At 35.6% G+C, this 16,091-nt stretch overlaps 1 protein-coding gene across 2 annotated transcripts; it reads left to right on the forward strand.

Annotated features, from left to right (window-relative positions):
* The first annotated feature begins 9 nt into the window (after window positions 1-9).
* TMED5 (transmembrane p24 trafficking protein 5) lies at window positions 10-14,019 on the forward strand. 2 transcript variants are annotated; one of them, XM_003418477.4, is made up of 5 exons: window positions 10-198; window positions 4,449-4,546; window positions 8,952-9,132; window positions 10,921-10,965; window positions 11,498-11,695. In XM_003418477.4, the coding sequence occupies exons 1-5, from the start codon at window positions 10-12 to the stop codon at window positions 11,567-11,569; spliced, it is 585 nt and encodes a 194-aa protein (XP_003418525.1). In that variant the 3' UTR covers window positions 11,570-11,695. The 2 variants fall into 2 exon arrangements, with proteins under 2 accessions (XP_003418525.1, XP_003418524.1); XM_003418476.4 differs by lacking the exon at window positions 10,921-10,965 and having other exon boundaries at window positions 11,508-14,019.
* Window positions 14,020-16,091: the final 2,072 nt, after the last annotated feature.

Consider the following 16,091-nt stretch of genomic DNA (forward strand, 5'->3'; position numbering starts at 1 on the left):
CCGGCAGGGATGGGCGGTAAGATCTGGCTGCCCCTTCCGGTGCTCTTCCTGGCCGCTGTGCCACCAGCGCTGCTGCCCGGAGCGGCCAGCTTCACGCCCTCCTTAGACAGCGACTTCACGTTTACCCTTCCGGCCGGCCAGAAGGAGTGTTTCTACCAGCCCATGCCCCTGAAGGCCTCGCTGGAGATCGAGTACCAAGTAAGTGAGGAGGGGGCATTAATAGATCTTCCTGTAGCCCAGGTGCACCGCGTCGTCCCCTCGCCCGCTTGGAAACTTCCGGTGGACGGCCCGGGTGCGGGGCGGGCGAGGGCCGCCGGGGAGCCCGCCAGTCCCGCGCAGGCGCGCCGGGGAGGCTCGCGCGGCTTCCGGGACGGAGGAGTTAGGCGGGACCTGCAGACGACCCGCCCTCTGCCCTCTGCTCGGTTGTGGAAGTGGCCGGAACTGGTGCTGTCGGTGGCTTTGCGCTTCGTTTCATAATACACCCATCGCTTTTCTAGCCAGTACACGCTCCGATACTGGGAATTCCACAATAACAGGATTAATACACGTTCTCATTCATCATTGGACGAGGCGATGACACTTGTTTGATTCATCCCCACCCCTTTCACCCAATTCTGATATTAGGTCTTCACTGCCATTTTTCATGTAAGGATTTTGAAATCGTTGCCACGTGATTATCACTAGATCCTATTTTGAAAAACTTTGGAGGGGGCACTTACTGCTGTATTAAATGATAAACATTTCCTTTACAGCTACATGGACATCATTTTTAGATCAAGTAACATCAAACCGTATATTAACTGTGCAACCATTCTTCCATTTAGCATTGTAAGCTTTTACCCCCATGTCATTGTTTTCCTTTTTAGTATCCAAAAATAAAAAAACCCGTTGCGGTCGAGTCGATCCCGACTCATAGCGACCCTGTAGGACAGAATAAAACTGCCCCGTAGAGTTTACAAGGAGCGCTTGCTGGATTTGAACCGCCACCTCTTGGTTAGCAGCTGTAGCTGTTAACCACCATGTCACCAGGATTTCCTTTTTAGTATCTCCCCCCCCAAAAAACCAAACTCATAACCATGGAGTCCATTCCAACTCGACTCCGTAATGGTGACCCTATAGGATTGCTCCATATGGTTTCCAAGGCTGTAATCTTTACAGAAGTAGACTGCACCCTCCTTCTCCAGCAGAGCTGCTGGTGGGTTCGAACTGTGGACCATAAGTTAGTAATGAAGTGCTTAACCACCTTGCCACCAGGACTTTTCAGTATGTGCATAAACTCTGTTGCCATCGGGTTGATTCCAACTCAAAGCAACCCTATAGAACAGAGTAGAGCTGCCCCACAGAGTTTCTAAGGAGGGGCTCGTGGATTCCAACTGCTGACCTTTTGGTTAGCAGCCGAGCCCTTAATCACTGCACCACCAGGGCTCCAGTATCTACATAGCACTCTATTATAGGGAGTTGCCACAACTTAGTAAATCATCTAGTAGACGGTAGTTTCTTAGAAGAAAGCTTGTTAGTTTCACACAGCTAATTTAGATGTGTCCAGGTAGCACTGCAAAAATAGATGTGTTGGTGTAGTTCATCTGTTAATTTTTTTAAGGTGATGTAGAGAATTGTTTAATAACAAAAAAAGAAAAAAGAGTCTTCAGCAGAAAGGAACTTGAAGATTAGATTATAGATGCATAAGGTAAGTGTAGAGAGTAAAGTACTTTATATAAAATCAAATGGAGAGGAAAACTGAGGCTAGAACTTGATTTCTGGATTAGGTCAGAAGTTCAGCATTTAATAAACAGTTATTATGTGCCAGGAATGTGTATTAGAAAGGGAAAACAAATGAAAAAAAGAGTCCTTGTTCTCAAAGAGGTTAATATTTAAGGGTTACTGGCTCATAAACAGATAATTTCAGTAAAGTATCATTAAGTGCTAATAGAGGAGGACTTCCCTGGGATTCCTTGAGAAAATATCAAAGTTGAATCTAGAAATATGCTTAAGTTACACAGGAACAGAAGGAAAGAGGGGCATTTCAGGAAAGGGAACAAAATGTCTAGAGACACATAGTGTGTTTGGAAATTGGGCAGTGTGTAGTGGACAAGTAGTTTTTTAGACTGTAAAGTGTAGGATGGAAGTAGCAGAAAAGGAGATTGGAAAGGACAGGCAGCTGGATCATGGATCTTGAACCACAGCCACGCTAAGTAACTTTGCCCTTATTTTGTAGCATAAAAATGTGTTCAGATACATCACTGGGTATAATGTGGAAGATGGATTTAAGGAGAGGCAAAATTAGATGCAAGAAAACATTAGAGGTTTAGTGAAATATTTCAAATAAGAAAACAATTTGTATTTACCCACATATTGGGAAGTCTTTGTTATTTATTGGCCTCTTAAGAGTACAGCTCTAGAGACAAAATGCCTAGTTTCAAATTACGGCTCTGCCACTTACTAGCTGTGTAATCTTGAACAAGTTGCTTAATCTTTCATTTGTAAAATAGAGATAATGTAAGTACTACAGAGTTAATTTGAAAAAATTAGTAAATGTTCATAGACTATATTCGACCCATAATAAATATTCAATAAATGTTCATCTTTTATTTTGTAATGTAAAAGTTATACAGCTGACTTATTTACCTTTATACTTTACATCTTTAGTCATTTTTAAAGGGACTGTTCCCCCAAAGTATTTTTCCTAAACAATTAAATTGTTTTGATTGGGGAGAGAAATAAAGTCATATGTAATTAAAATTGAAAAAAAAAAAAATTTTTTTTTTTTTTTTAATTTAATCTCAGTAGCCCTAGAGGACTGGAGGGGTCTTGGGGTTGAGATCATCTTCAGCCCTTTCTTTGCATTTTCCAACTCCATGATTAATTTTCCATTAAATACAAGCTACTGATTTTTGTCTTAAGGTTCGTTTTCTAAATGTCAAGGAACACATTGTAGACGTTGTCCCTGGGTTACTGTGAAATACTAAAAATTTTTAACCGTTTCTTTTTAAGTTTTAGGACACTTTTAAGATAATTGACCAGCCCCAGCACTACATTATATTGATATAAGTTCTTAAAAAATGTGTTTCAATGTCAATACATATATCTTGTGAATAAAATAGATGATTAATTTAAAAATCTAAATCATTATTGAGTGCTTAATGTGTGTCAAGCACCTTGCTGAGTGCCAGCGATACAATGGTGAGTAAAATCATAGTCTGTGTTCTCATACAGCCTGGGAGTCTCAGTGGCACAGTTAAGTACTCTACTACTAACTGAAAGGTTGGCAGTTCAAACCCACGTAACGGCCAGACCTAGTGATCTGCTTCTGTAAAGATTAAAAAAAAAAAAGAAAATCCTATAGGGCAGTTCTGCTGTGTCACTTGGGATTGCTGTGAGACAAAATCAATTCCATGGCACCTGACAAGAACATTATAACATCATTATATGGACATTTTCGGATTGTAAAAGATCAAATCATATTCATTGGCCAATAAGTGAACCAGCCTACCTGATAGACACAGTTCATATCGGGGAGTGTAGAAGAATATATTGAAGAAGTCAGCTGGAGTCAGATCATGGGGGCATTGAATTCCAGGCTAAGGAGCAGTTAATTATTTATTCTCACTTTATTGAAGAGTAAACAAATCAGAAATGTTATTTAGCATGCCCTAAATTGTCTAAATTTTAAGTCTGTATTTCTTTCCACTCTGTAAGTCTTCTCATTGAAGGCATTGTTTTGTTGTTGTTAGGTGCCATTGAGTAGGTTCCGACTCATAGCAACCCTACGTACAACAGAACAAAACATTGCCTGGTCCTGCACCATCCTCACAACAATTGTTATGCTGGAGCCCATTGTTGCAGCCACTATTTCAATCCATCTCATTGAGTGTCTTCCTCTTTTTTGCTGACCCTCTACTTTACCAAGCATGATGTGCTTCTCCAGGGACTGGTCACTCCTGGTAACATGTCCAAAGTATGTGAGACAAGTCTTGCCATCCTTGCCTCTAAGGAGTATTCTGGCTGTACTTCTTCGAAGACAGATTTGTTTGTTCCTCTGGCAGTCCGTGGTATATTCAGTATTCTTCACCAACATCATAATTCAAAGGCATCAGTTCTTCAGACTTCCTTATTTGTTGTCCAGCTTTCGCATGTATATGAGGCAATTGAAAATACCATGGCTTGGGTCAGGTGCCTTAGTCCTCAAAGTTTTAGGAAGGTTATTTTAATAATATCCATGAGGCCTAAATTTAGGTGATGGCAACAGGAAAGAATTAGAAAGGGACAAGTTCTAAAAATGAATAGAATTGAGCTAGTTGATCTTTTAGCTCCCTTCTAGTTCTAACAGTGGTCTGTTGGCTTTCTTAACCCTCTAGTTTGAGAAAAAAAATCTTTTCATCATAGAATCTACTTTATATAATTTTTATATTCAGAATTTATAATGTACGTTCTTCTGTACTGTTTTGTAGGTGTTAGATGGAGCAGGATTAGATATTGATTTCCATCTTGCCTCCCCGGAGGGTAAAACTTTAGTTTTTGAACAAAGAAAATCAGATGGAGTTCACACGTAAGTATTCTCTCCTGTTTCCTTATGCTGAATAATACCAGTAGGCTGTCTGCAGGGCAGCATAATTTAACATATCTGATGCTAAATACCAGTATTAGATTATTTCAAATGAACATGTTAAGCAATCCCTAATAGTGGACCGTTTTATATACTGTCTTTTTATTACCCTTTTTTGTGTAGGCATTTCAATTTGATCTTGACTTAATTTCTTCTTTGTTTTGGTTAAACACATGAGTATTCCCTAAGTAGTGTACCCAATCTGTTGTGGCATTTTAAACCTGCCTTTCCTGTTAGCATAGGCTTTCTGTTTTAACTAGTTATCTGCCCTAAAGAGTTTCTTGAACTGCTGACTGTGTCATTTTTGCCCATAGTTTTCTTTATTAAAACAACAGGACAGTATGTCTTTGCATGTATGCGTGTGTGTAATTGTATTTTTGCTCAGACTTCACTCTTTAAATAATTAGAAAAAGATCAAAAAGTAAAAGATACGACCTTAGGAAACTATATAGAAAAAAAATACTTGTTATAACTCTTTGAATTTGACAGAAGGCCATATATCCTCTTCTTACATTTCACTTCTTTGCTTTCACATCTCACTAGTGTGTTTCCGTTTCATTCTATTATTTAACTATAGCACTTTTTTTTCTCAATTTTGTTATCGTGTTAGAGCTTAACTGTGCATTCATATGAAGTAGAAGCGTGAATGCAGAGTGTCTACTATTTGCCATAAACTAGACTTAGCATCTTATATGCTATCTAAATTAAACTTTCCAACCTACTGTGAGATAGATGCTTTGATTCCCATTTTACAGACAAGGAATCTTTGCAGACAAGGAGGCTCAGAGAAGTTAAATACACATTTATTAAGAGGTGGAGGCAGGATGAACCAAAACTATTGCTTTCTACCACACGATGCTTAGAACATCTCTGGCACATAGCACTATGTAAGTATTAGTTATTATTACAATTATTAGACTTCGTTAACTAAAGCTTCTGACATGTATGATGCTCAGTAAATACTGAATGCATGTGTGAATGAATGAGGCAAAAAAATCTGTCATTCATAATTTTCTAAGATACTCATTTTAAAAGTGGTTTTTAAAATGGTATCTTATTTATGCAAAGCCCAGGAAAAAATTTATATAAACTATAAGTAAAATAGAGAAAGAACAAATTAAAGCCACCTTATTTTGAGATACTTGAAATAAACTATGCCTTCTCTTTGATAGGTTTATGAACAATAGGAACTAAAAATGTAGTTCATGTTTAAATTTCAGAATGTAAAGAATATACAGAATTTCATTCAGTCTTTATTTCTAATTTTCTGCTTTCCTTACATATAAATTAAAATTACAGTAAGAAAAGGAGAAAGGCGTCTTACTGCTTTCTTGCATGGAATTACCTCACTCATTAAATCATTGGGAGAAGAGAATTGAGTTTATAACAGTTGACATTTATCAAGTTCTTTTGATGTGTCAGGCTACTGTTTAAGCACTTTACATACGTTTTTAATTCTTCACCAGAGCCCTCCCAGATACGTATTGCTGTTATTCTCATTTTACCAGTGAGGAAACTGAAGCATAGAGCAGATAAGTAAGTTGGTAAAGGTTACACAGCTGTCGAACAAGGAAGGCAAGATCTAGAATCATGCTGTGGAAAATAATGCAAGCATCCTGAAAATTTAAATGATCCAGCATATTGGAGACAAGTAAACACCAAAATCGTTTACGCCGACCTTCCATGTATAGTCACAGCAAAAACTAAAACACGGTTTGAACTGTGTTTTTTCCTACTGTGAACCTATAGGAAAAAATGTGGAAAGTTAGGTCAGTAGCCATTACATGGCAATAAATCATAAGTAAATGTGAACTGGTAGAAAATATGGATAACTAGTGATTTGAGATACACAAACAGTAGGATCTGAAGTTTTGAAATAAATATAGATTGATGTAATGATTCTAAGAGGGCATGCTGGAAAAGAAAACAATGATCTTAGGTTAGAGCAAAAGAACAGTTCAGGTTTTCTTTGCTGAACTGAGTATGTGGCGCTGACAGGACACTTTAGAAAGGCACATTTTTAATAAAGATTTGTTTTTGTAATGCCAACTCCCACACCCGTCAGCCCCATACTTTTGTCTCCCCAACTTTTAGTACCTTGACCCGTTGGGTCCTCAGGTTACGTAGATAAGACAGAAATCTTTCTCAGAATCATAAGTGGTTGTACTGAGGTCATTCGTTATGCCTACTGTGTATTAAGGGAACAATGCTATTAATTCCATCAGCCTAATTCTTGAAGGGTATATTTTGAAAAAGGCTTAGAGAAGTATGAACACACACACACACACACACCTGTCTTTCTCCTAATTGAACATAACGCGTTCCCTTTGTGATTTCTTGAACCTCTCTGCCCTAACACATATTCATTCACTGCAAGGTAGCACTTGGGACGTAACCTGTAAAGTTGGAAGGAAAGATCTTTGCCCCAGTGAGGCCTTTAAGTTGCAAGCGAGCTCTCAGCATCCTTTGACATACAGTACTTGCTCCAAAACTGACAGGTTTCTAAATGGATCTGGGTTTCATTGAAGATCTTGGCACCAAAGGTATTCCTTGGGTCCTTCCTCATGTCAGCAATAATTGCATAATGGGTGCATGCCAACCAAAGGGAAGTTATAGGCAAAATGTTCTAAGGCAAAAGGAAATACAACTTAACACCCTGTTTAATACGGATGAAGAAATTCCAATATTAGAAGGCATCATGGATTGAACTGTGTCCCCCCAGAATATGTGTCAACTTGGTTAGGCCATGATTCCCAGTATTATGTACTTGTCCTCCATTTTGTGATTATAATTTTATGTTAAAGAGGATTAGGGTGGGACTATGGGGTATGGCCTGCACCACCTTTTATCTTACAAGAGATGAAAGGGAAGCAAAGAGTTGGGGACCTCATACCACCAAGAAAGCAATGCTGGGAGCAGAGCCCATCCTTGGACCCGGGGTCCCTGCATAGAGAAGATCCTAGTGCAGGGGAAGATTGATGAGAAGGCCAACAGAGAAAGAAAGCCTTACCCTGGAGCTGACGCCCTGAATTTGGACTTTTAGCCTGCTTTACTGTGAAGAAATAAAATTTCTTTTTGTTAAAGCCATCCACTTGTGGTATTTGTTACAGCACACTAGATAACTTAAGGTAGGGCTATAACTGAACCTAATGCTAGACCAAAAAGGATAAGAATTATTAATCCAGAGCAGCTTCAACCGCAAATCCCCACTGCTTAGGCAAGTCCCCTAATTCCAGCTGAAATCATCCTTAAGAATCTGAAGAGGGTTGGGTGGTAAGCAGTTAGAATACAGCTAGAAAGGTTTAGAAGTCATCTCAGTAGACAGGAAACATTGCTGGACATATCAAAACCTGTATTAGAATACTATGGGAATAAAGAAAACAGACTTCTTCCCTGGGGCAAAATGTGTTCATTTAATGTGCATGTTAGAGATATGAATTTTTATAAAAGGGTCTTTATTAATGCTCTGTGACTGTATAAAACACCATATATGTCTCTCTTACCTCATCAGTTTTCAGATGGTAATTTTATAAACACTGTGGCCTTGCCAAGAACGTTTGAGTGTTTTTTAAATGGTTTCTTAAAGTGTTATCAGCAGTCTCTTATGAAATAATTAACAATAAAAACAACTGTTACTGCACTGGTATTTTATAAAATGTAAACCCCTTTGTTTTCTTGTTGTTTAGGGCAAGCAGTAGATGTCCTTAGCCTGTGGAATATTTTGCGCTGTTAAAGTGTTTCTCCATAAAAAATCATTAGAAAACCACTTCGTTAATTTCCTTTCCCCAGGCCAGAAGCTAATGAGTCTGAGTATAAATTCACTTTAGAGGTGCATGGCATTTATTCAGTGAAGGTAATGTCACTGAGGGTAAAGCTTTGGTTGTTGGCCATAGAGCTCATTCATAACATTGTAAAGTACATTACAAAGATGTGCTTAGTCAGTAAGGGGTCTGGGAGAAAACACTTAGTTCAACCTATCACTGCTTTTGAAAACAAAACAAAACTCAGTTCATAATCTTCAATTGAAGGGAAGGTTGGTAGCCATATTTGCAGATGAATTGAACTCAAATTACTTTATAATAATGCATAAAGTTTATTGTGAGATGTCACGTATCTAGATTTTTGGTCCTATCCTTTTCCAAAAATTAGATCATTTACCATAATGTACTTAATAAATGCCAAGCATATCTAAGTTAGAAGTATGTGAATCAACTTTCTTTAAATTCTAAGGAAGTACTATCAGTAAGCTTTCCAGTTATAAACCATGTTATTTTTTCTACCTATAGTTGTATTTTCTTTGCTCTCCAAATAAAAGTGCAGATAACTGAAAACATGTACTTTTATACAGGGTAGAGACTGAAGTTGGTGACTACATGTTCTGCTTTGACAATACATTCAGCACTGTTTCTGAGAAGGTGATTTTCTTTGAATTAATCCTGGATAACATGGGAGAGCAGGAGCAAGAACAGGATTGGAAGAAATATATTACTGGCACAGATGTGTTAGATATGAAACTGGAAGATATCTTGGTCAGTATGGTGTTTTAATAAATAATGAAAATGACTAACATCCTGAGGGCTTACTATGTGATAAGCATTTTATGTACATCATCTCATCTAATATTTACTTTATAAGGTTATTATCTCCATTTTTTCCAGTGAGGTAATTGTGTCTTAGGGAGGTTAAATAATGCCCCTAGTCATATAACCAGATAGAGGCAGAACTAGAATTTGAGTGCAGGCTCTTAACTGTAAAACTCTCTTAGAATGTAATGGTTTGTAGCATACTTGCTCATAGAGTAAAACTGAGTGATCTGCAAACACGATATACAGGCATTTTTCCCAAGCATAGTTTTTATAACATGAAATTTGGTATTAACTAATTTGGGAACACTGTCTACATTACCCTGTGACCAGACCTACAGCTCATTGAAACTAGCACTAGACTCAGGAGTAAAAACTCTTGCACTAGCTACACAGCTTCTGTGCTTGAATTAATGTTTTACTGTGACCATGCATAGTGAAAGTGATAAGCATGTATAAGAACCCATTTGCTAATAATAGTACTGCCAGTGATAGGGAAAAAAGGTCATTTCTCTTCAGCCAAAGCTAGATGTAATCAAATGCTAGGATTTACTCAGTGCTGTTTATAAGTAGCATATATACCTATATTATAGAAATTTCTGCAAGAGAAATAACTTGGTTATTTTTAGTTTGAAATTTTCTAACCCCTATATTTTGATAACTCTAGATTTCTTTGGAAAGCAAGTATCAAATTATAGCAGAATGTATTTGGTTTTTGTATCATAGATCAAGTGAGCTTAAGAACTTGAAATACTAAATGATCGTATGTGTAATTCTTCAGTTAACGGAGCTCTCTAAGCCTTGGTTTCTTAAACTGCAAAATGGAGATACCACCTCTAGAGTTGTTGTGAGGATGAAATACGATATAGCATATGTAAGAGTGCTTGAAAGAGTACCTGGCAAGAACTGTAGTTTTTTTTAACTTTTCTACTGGTAATACTGTGAATACAGACTCAAAGGATTAAGTTCAGTTGACATTAATTTTACCATGAGTTTTTAATCTCACAGTGATTTCATATGTATATTAAACACAGTTAAATTTTAGAACTGGAAGAAAATTTAGCTATCATTCAATACAGCTCCGACTCGCTTTCCCCTTTCCCTCCATTTTATAGATAATAGGTCTACGATGTAAATAATGTACACATAGTTCCAGTCCTAGTCCATTTTTATTCCCACTCATTTTTTTAAAGCTCAACCATATTAATATATCCTTTCATTTTAAATTTATTCTTCCAACAAAACAAAATATAAGCAGTTATGAATCTTATCCATACGTCACTGCATTTAGTGTTCTCAACAGATTGATTTCATTCACACAGCTAAACAAAATGACCAGACATTTTAGCTTTAAATATGGCTTAAATATTTATAGATCTTTTTTAAAATAAAATCTCAAGAACATTTTTCATTTACTCCCCAAAATCAGCACATGAATAATTTTATATTTGACTATCACCATAATATTGAAAAGAATTGTGAACAGCTATAAATTTATTTGGGGATCTGAATCCCAATCCCATATTTTTATGGAAAATATTTTCAATACTGACTTACCATTGCTTTACAGATAGGCCCATATGATAAATATGACACTGTTGTTGTGTAGGTTTAGCAGAACAGTCTGCAAGTTTGAGTATATTTGTGCTTAAATGTGCTTTAAATCTCAACTTCACAATTTTACCATACATTCATATTACTTTTATATAGTTTTGCAGCCACTTATTTCACAAGGACCTCATTATAAAAATAATTTTTTCAGAAGATAAGCAGCTTACAATGAAGGGAAGCTTACCTTCTGAATGTGATCTTAGAACATTATTTTTTTGTATTATAAGTAGGTTACTTTTGGATATATAATATGCACATCTAAAATTGAAATATTTTCTTGTTTCATCTCCGTGAGGTAAAAACATTGAGTGTTTTGCTAGATACTAAATTGGACCAGACTAAAATTCAAAGAAAATAACAGGTAAATACCTAAAAGTTGTCCATCAGGTTTTTAAAAACTTAATCATTTTCTTATGGGCTAAGAGATAATCTGTGTAAAATTTCTAGCACCATGCCACTGAAATATATTTTCATATTATCTATTTTTCAATTAACAATAACTTTATTCCTTTTTTAAATCACTCTTTATAGGCAACAATTTAAATATATTTTTAAGTAGTACCTGTCTGTTAACTGAATTGTGCACCTTGTCTATCTTATGTTTGGCTGTAAAACTAACATGAACATCAGGTAACTGTGAAACATACTTTTAAATTGACTTAAAATAACTGAGAACTATTTTATAGTAAAATTGTTTTACTTCTCTTCAGGAATCCATCAACAGCATCAAGGCCAGATTAAGCAAAAGTGGTCATATCCAGACTCTTCTTAGAGCATTTGAAGCCCGTGATCGAAATATACAAGAAAGCAATTTTGATAGAGTCAACTTCTGGTCTATGGTTAACTTAGTGGTCATGGTGGTGGTGTCAGCCATTCAGGTTTATATGCTGAAGAGTCTATTTGAAGATAAGAGGAAAAGTAGAACTTAAAACTCCAAACAAGAGTACTTAACATTGAAAACAGGTGGAAAATGAGATAAACTGTTACAGTCAAGGCCATTAATAGCTTTTCAAAAATGTTTTAGACATTTTAAGTGTGAAGCAAGTATAATTTAATGTGGAAGTTTTCACTTTTGTCTGTGCAAATCTTACTGATCCAGTTGTACTTATAACAAATATAGGTGTGATTGAATGAAGCCATATTAACTGTATTTTCCTAAATTTGAAAACATCTTACAAATGTCATAGGTGATTTAAATAACTGAACTTTGGTCCTGCATGCAACACCAATCAATCTGTTTTTAAAAAGGTTCTTTCACCCAGGAATTTCTTTGTAAATGTGGCAATTACAAAATAAGCTTTCAGTATGTTATGAAACATGTGAGAATTACCTAATTATGGCTTAAATATATGTTTAGAAGACAAAGGCTCAACTTTTCTCTATTTACATATGTACCTCTCCTATAATATAAATAGAAGCATACCTTTGAAAAAGTTACATTTTGGAGATTTTTTAAACTATAAATGTTATATTTCAGTGTGAAAATATCAGTAAAAAGTATTAGTTTTATATACTTAGCCTAAATCCCAAAAGCTGACATTTTGATAACTATTAAAATGCAAAGTCATACTTTCCTTGTTAAAATCAGGATAGATTTTCCCTTTGAAGTAAAGAATTCCATCAAAAGTTTCTCAGTCTCCGTAAGGACACATTCTGTCTAGCCCTTAACTAAGGTATGGAATTTCTTAATGTGAGAGAAAATAACAATTTTATTTTTATATTATCTGTCAACAGTCTTAATTTTGGTTGATTATTGACTTTCATAATACGTTACTATCAGCAGTTGTGAAGGAAATACTGCTGAAAGGATCTGGGCCTAACATAATAAACATCTCCTTTTCTGAGCTCTCAAAATCATCAGAAACAAAAAGAATTCAGGTGTACTTGAGTCATATCTGAACAAAATAAAGTTCACTTAAAACCACAGAACCAAAAATAAATGTAATCTGATGGGCTAATCATGACAATCCACTCAATATAAGGCAGAGGAAATGAATTTCCAGTTAACTGGAAAAAATTTTATTTGGATGTGAGTTTTGTTTTTTACAATTATTTGGTTTTGAATTATCTTTTATAAGTATTCAGGTACATTATTTGAAACTTAAGCCCTATAGTAAGTTTCAGCACTGAGTGTACTCTTATTAACAATTTTTATTATAATTTTAATAAATGTCCTTTTTGATAAGTATTTATTGATATGGAAGTAAGGATTGGAAAACTTCACAGAGTCCCAAGTTATAAATACCCAACATGAATAACCCACAAATATGTAAAAAGTCTTTGCCATCCTAGCTTATTGTAGTCTGTGGAGTCTTATCCAAGTACTAGTAATATAGCTACATCATGAATTAAATAGAACTTCAGGTTATACCCATTTGTAATATTCTTTAGAATAAAATATACTGCATTTGAAACAATCAGCTTACAATACATTTGGGTATAGAACACATTTGTAGGTTAATACTGCTGAAATTCTTGACAAGTAATGATATCTAGAGACACAGTGATGCAAAAATATAGTTCCCCTTTCTTATAGTCCCTCAGGAGAATAAATGCTTAGATTTCCCTAGCCTGGGGCTTTTAAAAAATCAAGTAAATACCATGTGTTCGATTAATTTACCAAGAAAATGCCTGAGGTGTTTTGGTGTAGCCCCTTGACAAGGGCCAATATTCTCCCCCTTCTGTTAGACTCATAAAGAGAAGCAGCATTGTAGTACCATAACTAATAAAGCAAGGTACAGATAAAACTACTGAAACTTTTCTATAAAACTGTGATTAAGAATTCTACCTCTTATGTATGGCTGATTACTGTACTATCGTTGCATTTGTTATATCATCTTCTACATGTATGATTTGTGCCATTGATTTTACACCTATGATTTAATAACTTCTTACCATATAAAAATACTTCATAATGAATGGCTTTATTTGGGAAAAAGAATTAAGAATGTTAAGGGCAATTTTATTTTTATAGACACAAGGTGAAAGGAGTGAGATTATTTAAAAAGTATAGTAAAACCTGCGAGAGCCAGACTTGCGTAAGGTGGAAACCTGTCAAGAAGGAAAATTCAAATATTTTCCACTAGTAGAAAGCAAAAGAGAAGTGGTAAGACTGCATCCTGTCATAGCATGAAGACCTGCGAGACCCAGAAAAACAAGGCAGTCCCATCGAGTTCCGGCTCTCAAAGGTTTCACTGTATGTTACCTGTATTTAAAAGAAAGTACAATTTGCAAGCAAACAATAAAATTTAATATTTCTAAAGGCATATTTATCTGCTTCATGTTTTTAAAACATCAGTATTCAGTTACTCAATTAAAATTATGTTAATTATGCTAACAACTGATTTTATCCTTGGTTTTTAATTTTTTAAACTATTAAAATACAGCATTTAACTAAGGCCCGACTTACATTTTATGTGCTGTTCTTTCCTGTGGCTTATCAAGACACGGAAGGTAAATAAGTGTTTGAAAACATTGAAATAAATTATAAACTGGATTGTCATGTTGTTTATCCTTAGACATTGGTATGTCTTAACATTAATTGGCAAAATTGAGTATGCCTCCTCGAATGAAAATTGGTTTCCTAAAATTTGAAAAGAAATTGATTCATCATGTGTCATGGTTTTTCATCTTAAGTGTAATAATGCATCACCAGTCTTCCTCAAATTGCTTTATAGTTGTAAACATCCATATTAAATGAGCAATGAATACTGAGCTGAATGTATATATGATAAAAATTACTATCAAGCAACCCTATAGAACAGTATAAGTGCCCCGTAGGGTTTTCAAGGAGTGGCTGGTGGATTAGAACTGCCGGCCTTTTGGTTAGGAACAGAGCTCTTAACCACTGTGCCACAAGGGCTCCACTGTCAAGGTAAATCTTACTTTTTCACCAATCAATGTAAACGCTCTCTACTCCTTAAAGCCTCCATTGATCTCAACCTAACTGTGCTCTCCCTTCCGTTTGAAAATCTATAGCTTTCTGTGCCTTTTATTGTACATCATTCCACTCTGCAGTAGAGCTGTTTATGTATGTACTTATTCATCTATTAACATGCATTGTACCTAAAAGGTACTCAAAATATGGACAGAAATCATCTGTTCTGAAAATTTGGAATGTTAAATAAACACCCAGTGAAATTATTGTACCCTCCATCTGCAAACAACTCAAAGATCCTTCAACAAGTGAATGGTTAAACTGTGGTGTAACTATACCGTGGAATACTATGCAGCAATAAAAAGCAAACTATTGATATATGCAACAATTTGGATGGATCTCACTGTTGGATGGATATATGCAACAATTTGGATGGATCTTTATACTTAAAAGTATAAAGATGAGAAACAGATTGGGGGAAATGACGGGTACACAGGACCTCCCTGTACACTTTTTTTTTTTTTTTTTAACCTTTTGTGAATCTAGGATAAAAATTTAAAACAAAAAAGCTGGGCGCAGAGGCATATCTGAAACACACATTAGTATGTTGGTATATAAATATTTCTGAATGAACCTGGGAATGAGTAACCTATTAACTAAAACCAAAATAATCTTAGTGAAAAAGCGATTGTCATAGGTACTGGTTCAATTCTTAAGAATTTCCTTAGTACATAAAACACTATACTCTTCAGGGAACTTAAGGAACTCAGCCTGATCTTTACTGCAATTCCATGTTCTAAAATATTTTCCAGAGGTTATGATACTTATTAGAACACTGCCATGGGAGGTCCACAGACTATTCCCCAATGTTGCAAAGTCATCATTCAGCAAATCTCAACAGAGAAGCTATCCTTGATCTTTTCAAATGTTGACTCGTGGCATATAGGTGTTAACGAAAATCTTGAATATAGAATGATTGACTCCTTCATTCAGAACATCTAAAGTTTTTCCTGTAAATGATCTGAGAAGGCATATTAAGCACACACAACTGAGAAGGAAATGACTAACAACATAAATTACTGTAAATTATTAAATGCCAAAGGAATATGAATTTTAAAACAATTGTGCTGACAATTTCTACTTCATTGATCACTTGGCCAAATAGCAAAGGAAAAAGGAATGAACAAAGATCAATTTATTTAGCCTGGGGAACGAGAGGCTAGAAAACATGAGGGTGTCCCACATATTATCAAAGGAGAGTTATTAATGGCCACCCAAAGGAAGATCAGAATGGAATACTTTTATAATCTCCATAGCATCTGAGCCACATTACATGGGTCACAACATAGCCATTGCAAGAAATGTTTAACGCTTTAAGAAAAATTTAAGCATTACTGGATTCAGTACTTTGGAGAAC

The sequence above is a fragment of the Loxodonta africana genome, chromosome 3 (genome assembly GCF_030014295.1).
Source record: "Loxodonta africana isolate mLoxAfr1 chromosome 3, mLoxAfr1.hap2, whole genome shotgun sequence".
In the NCBI taxonomy this organism is placed as follows: domain Eukaryota; kingdom Metazoa; phylum Chordata; class Mammalia; order Proboscidea; family Elephantidae; genus Loxodonta; species Loxodonta africana.

Coding starts and splice junctions, on each gene's coding strand:
- TMED5 (XM_003418476.4), top strand. CDS start 10: ATGGGCGGTAAGATCTGGCTGCCCCTTCCGGTGCTCTTCCTGGCCGCT. Junction 199..4,448: donor CGCTGGAGATCGAGTACCAA/GTAAGTGAGGAG, acceptor ACTGTTTTGTAG/GTGTTAGATGGAGCAGGATT. Junction 9,133..11,507: donor TGAAACTGGAAGATATCTTG/GTCAGTATGGTG, acceptor ACTTCTCTTCAG/GAATCCATCAACAGCATCAA.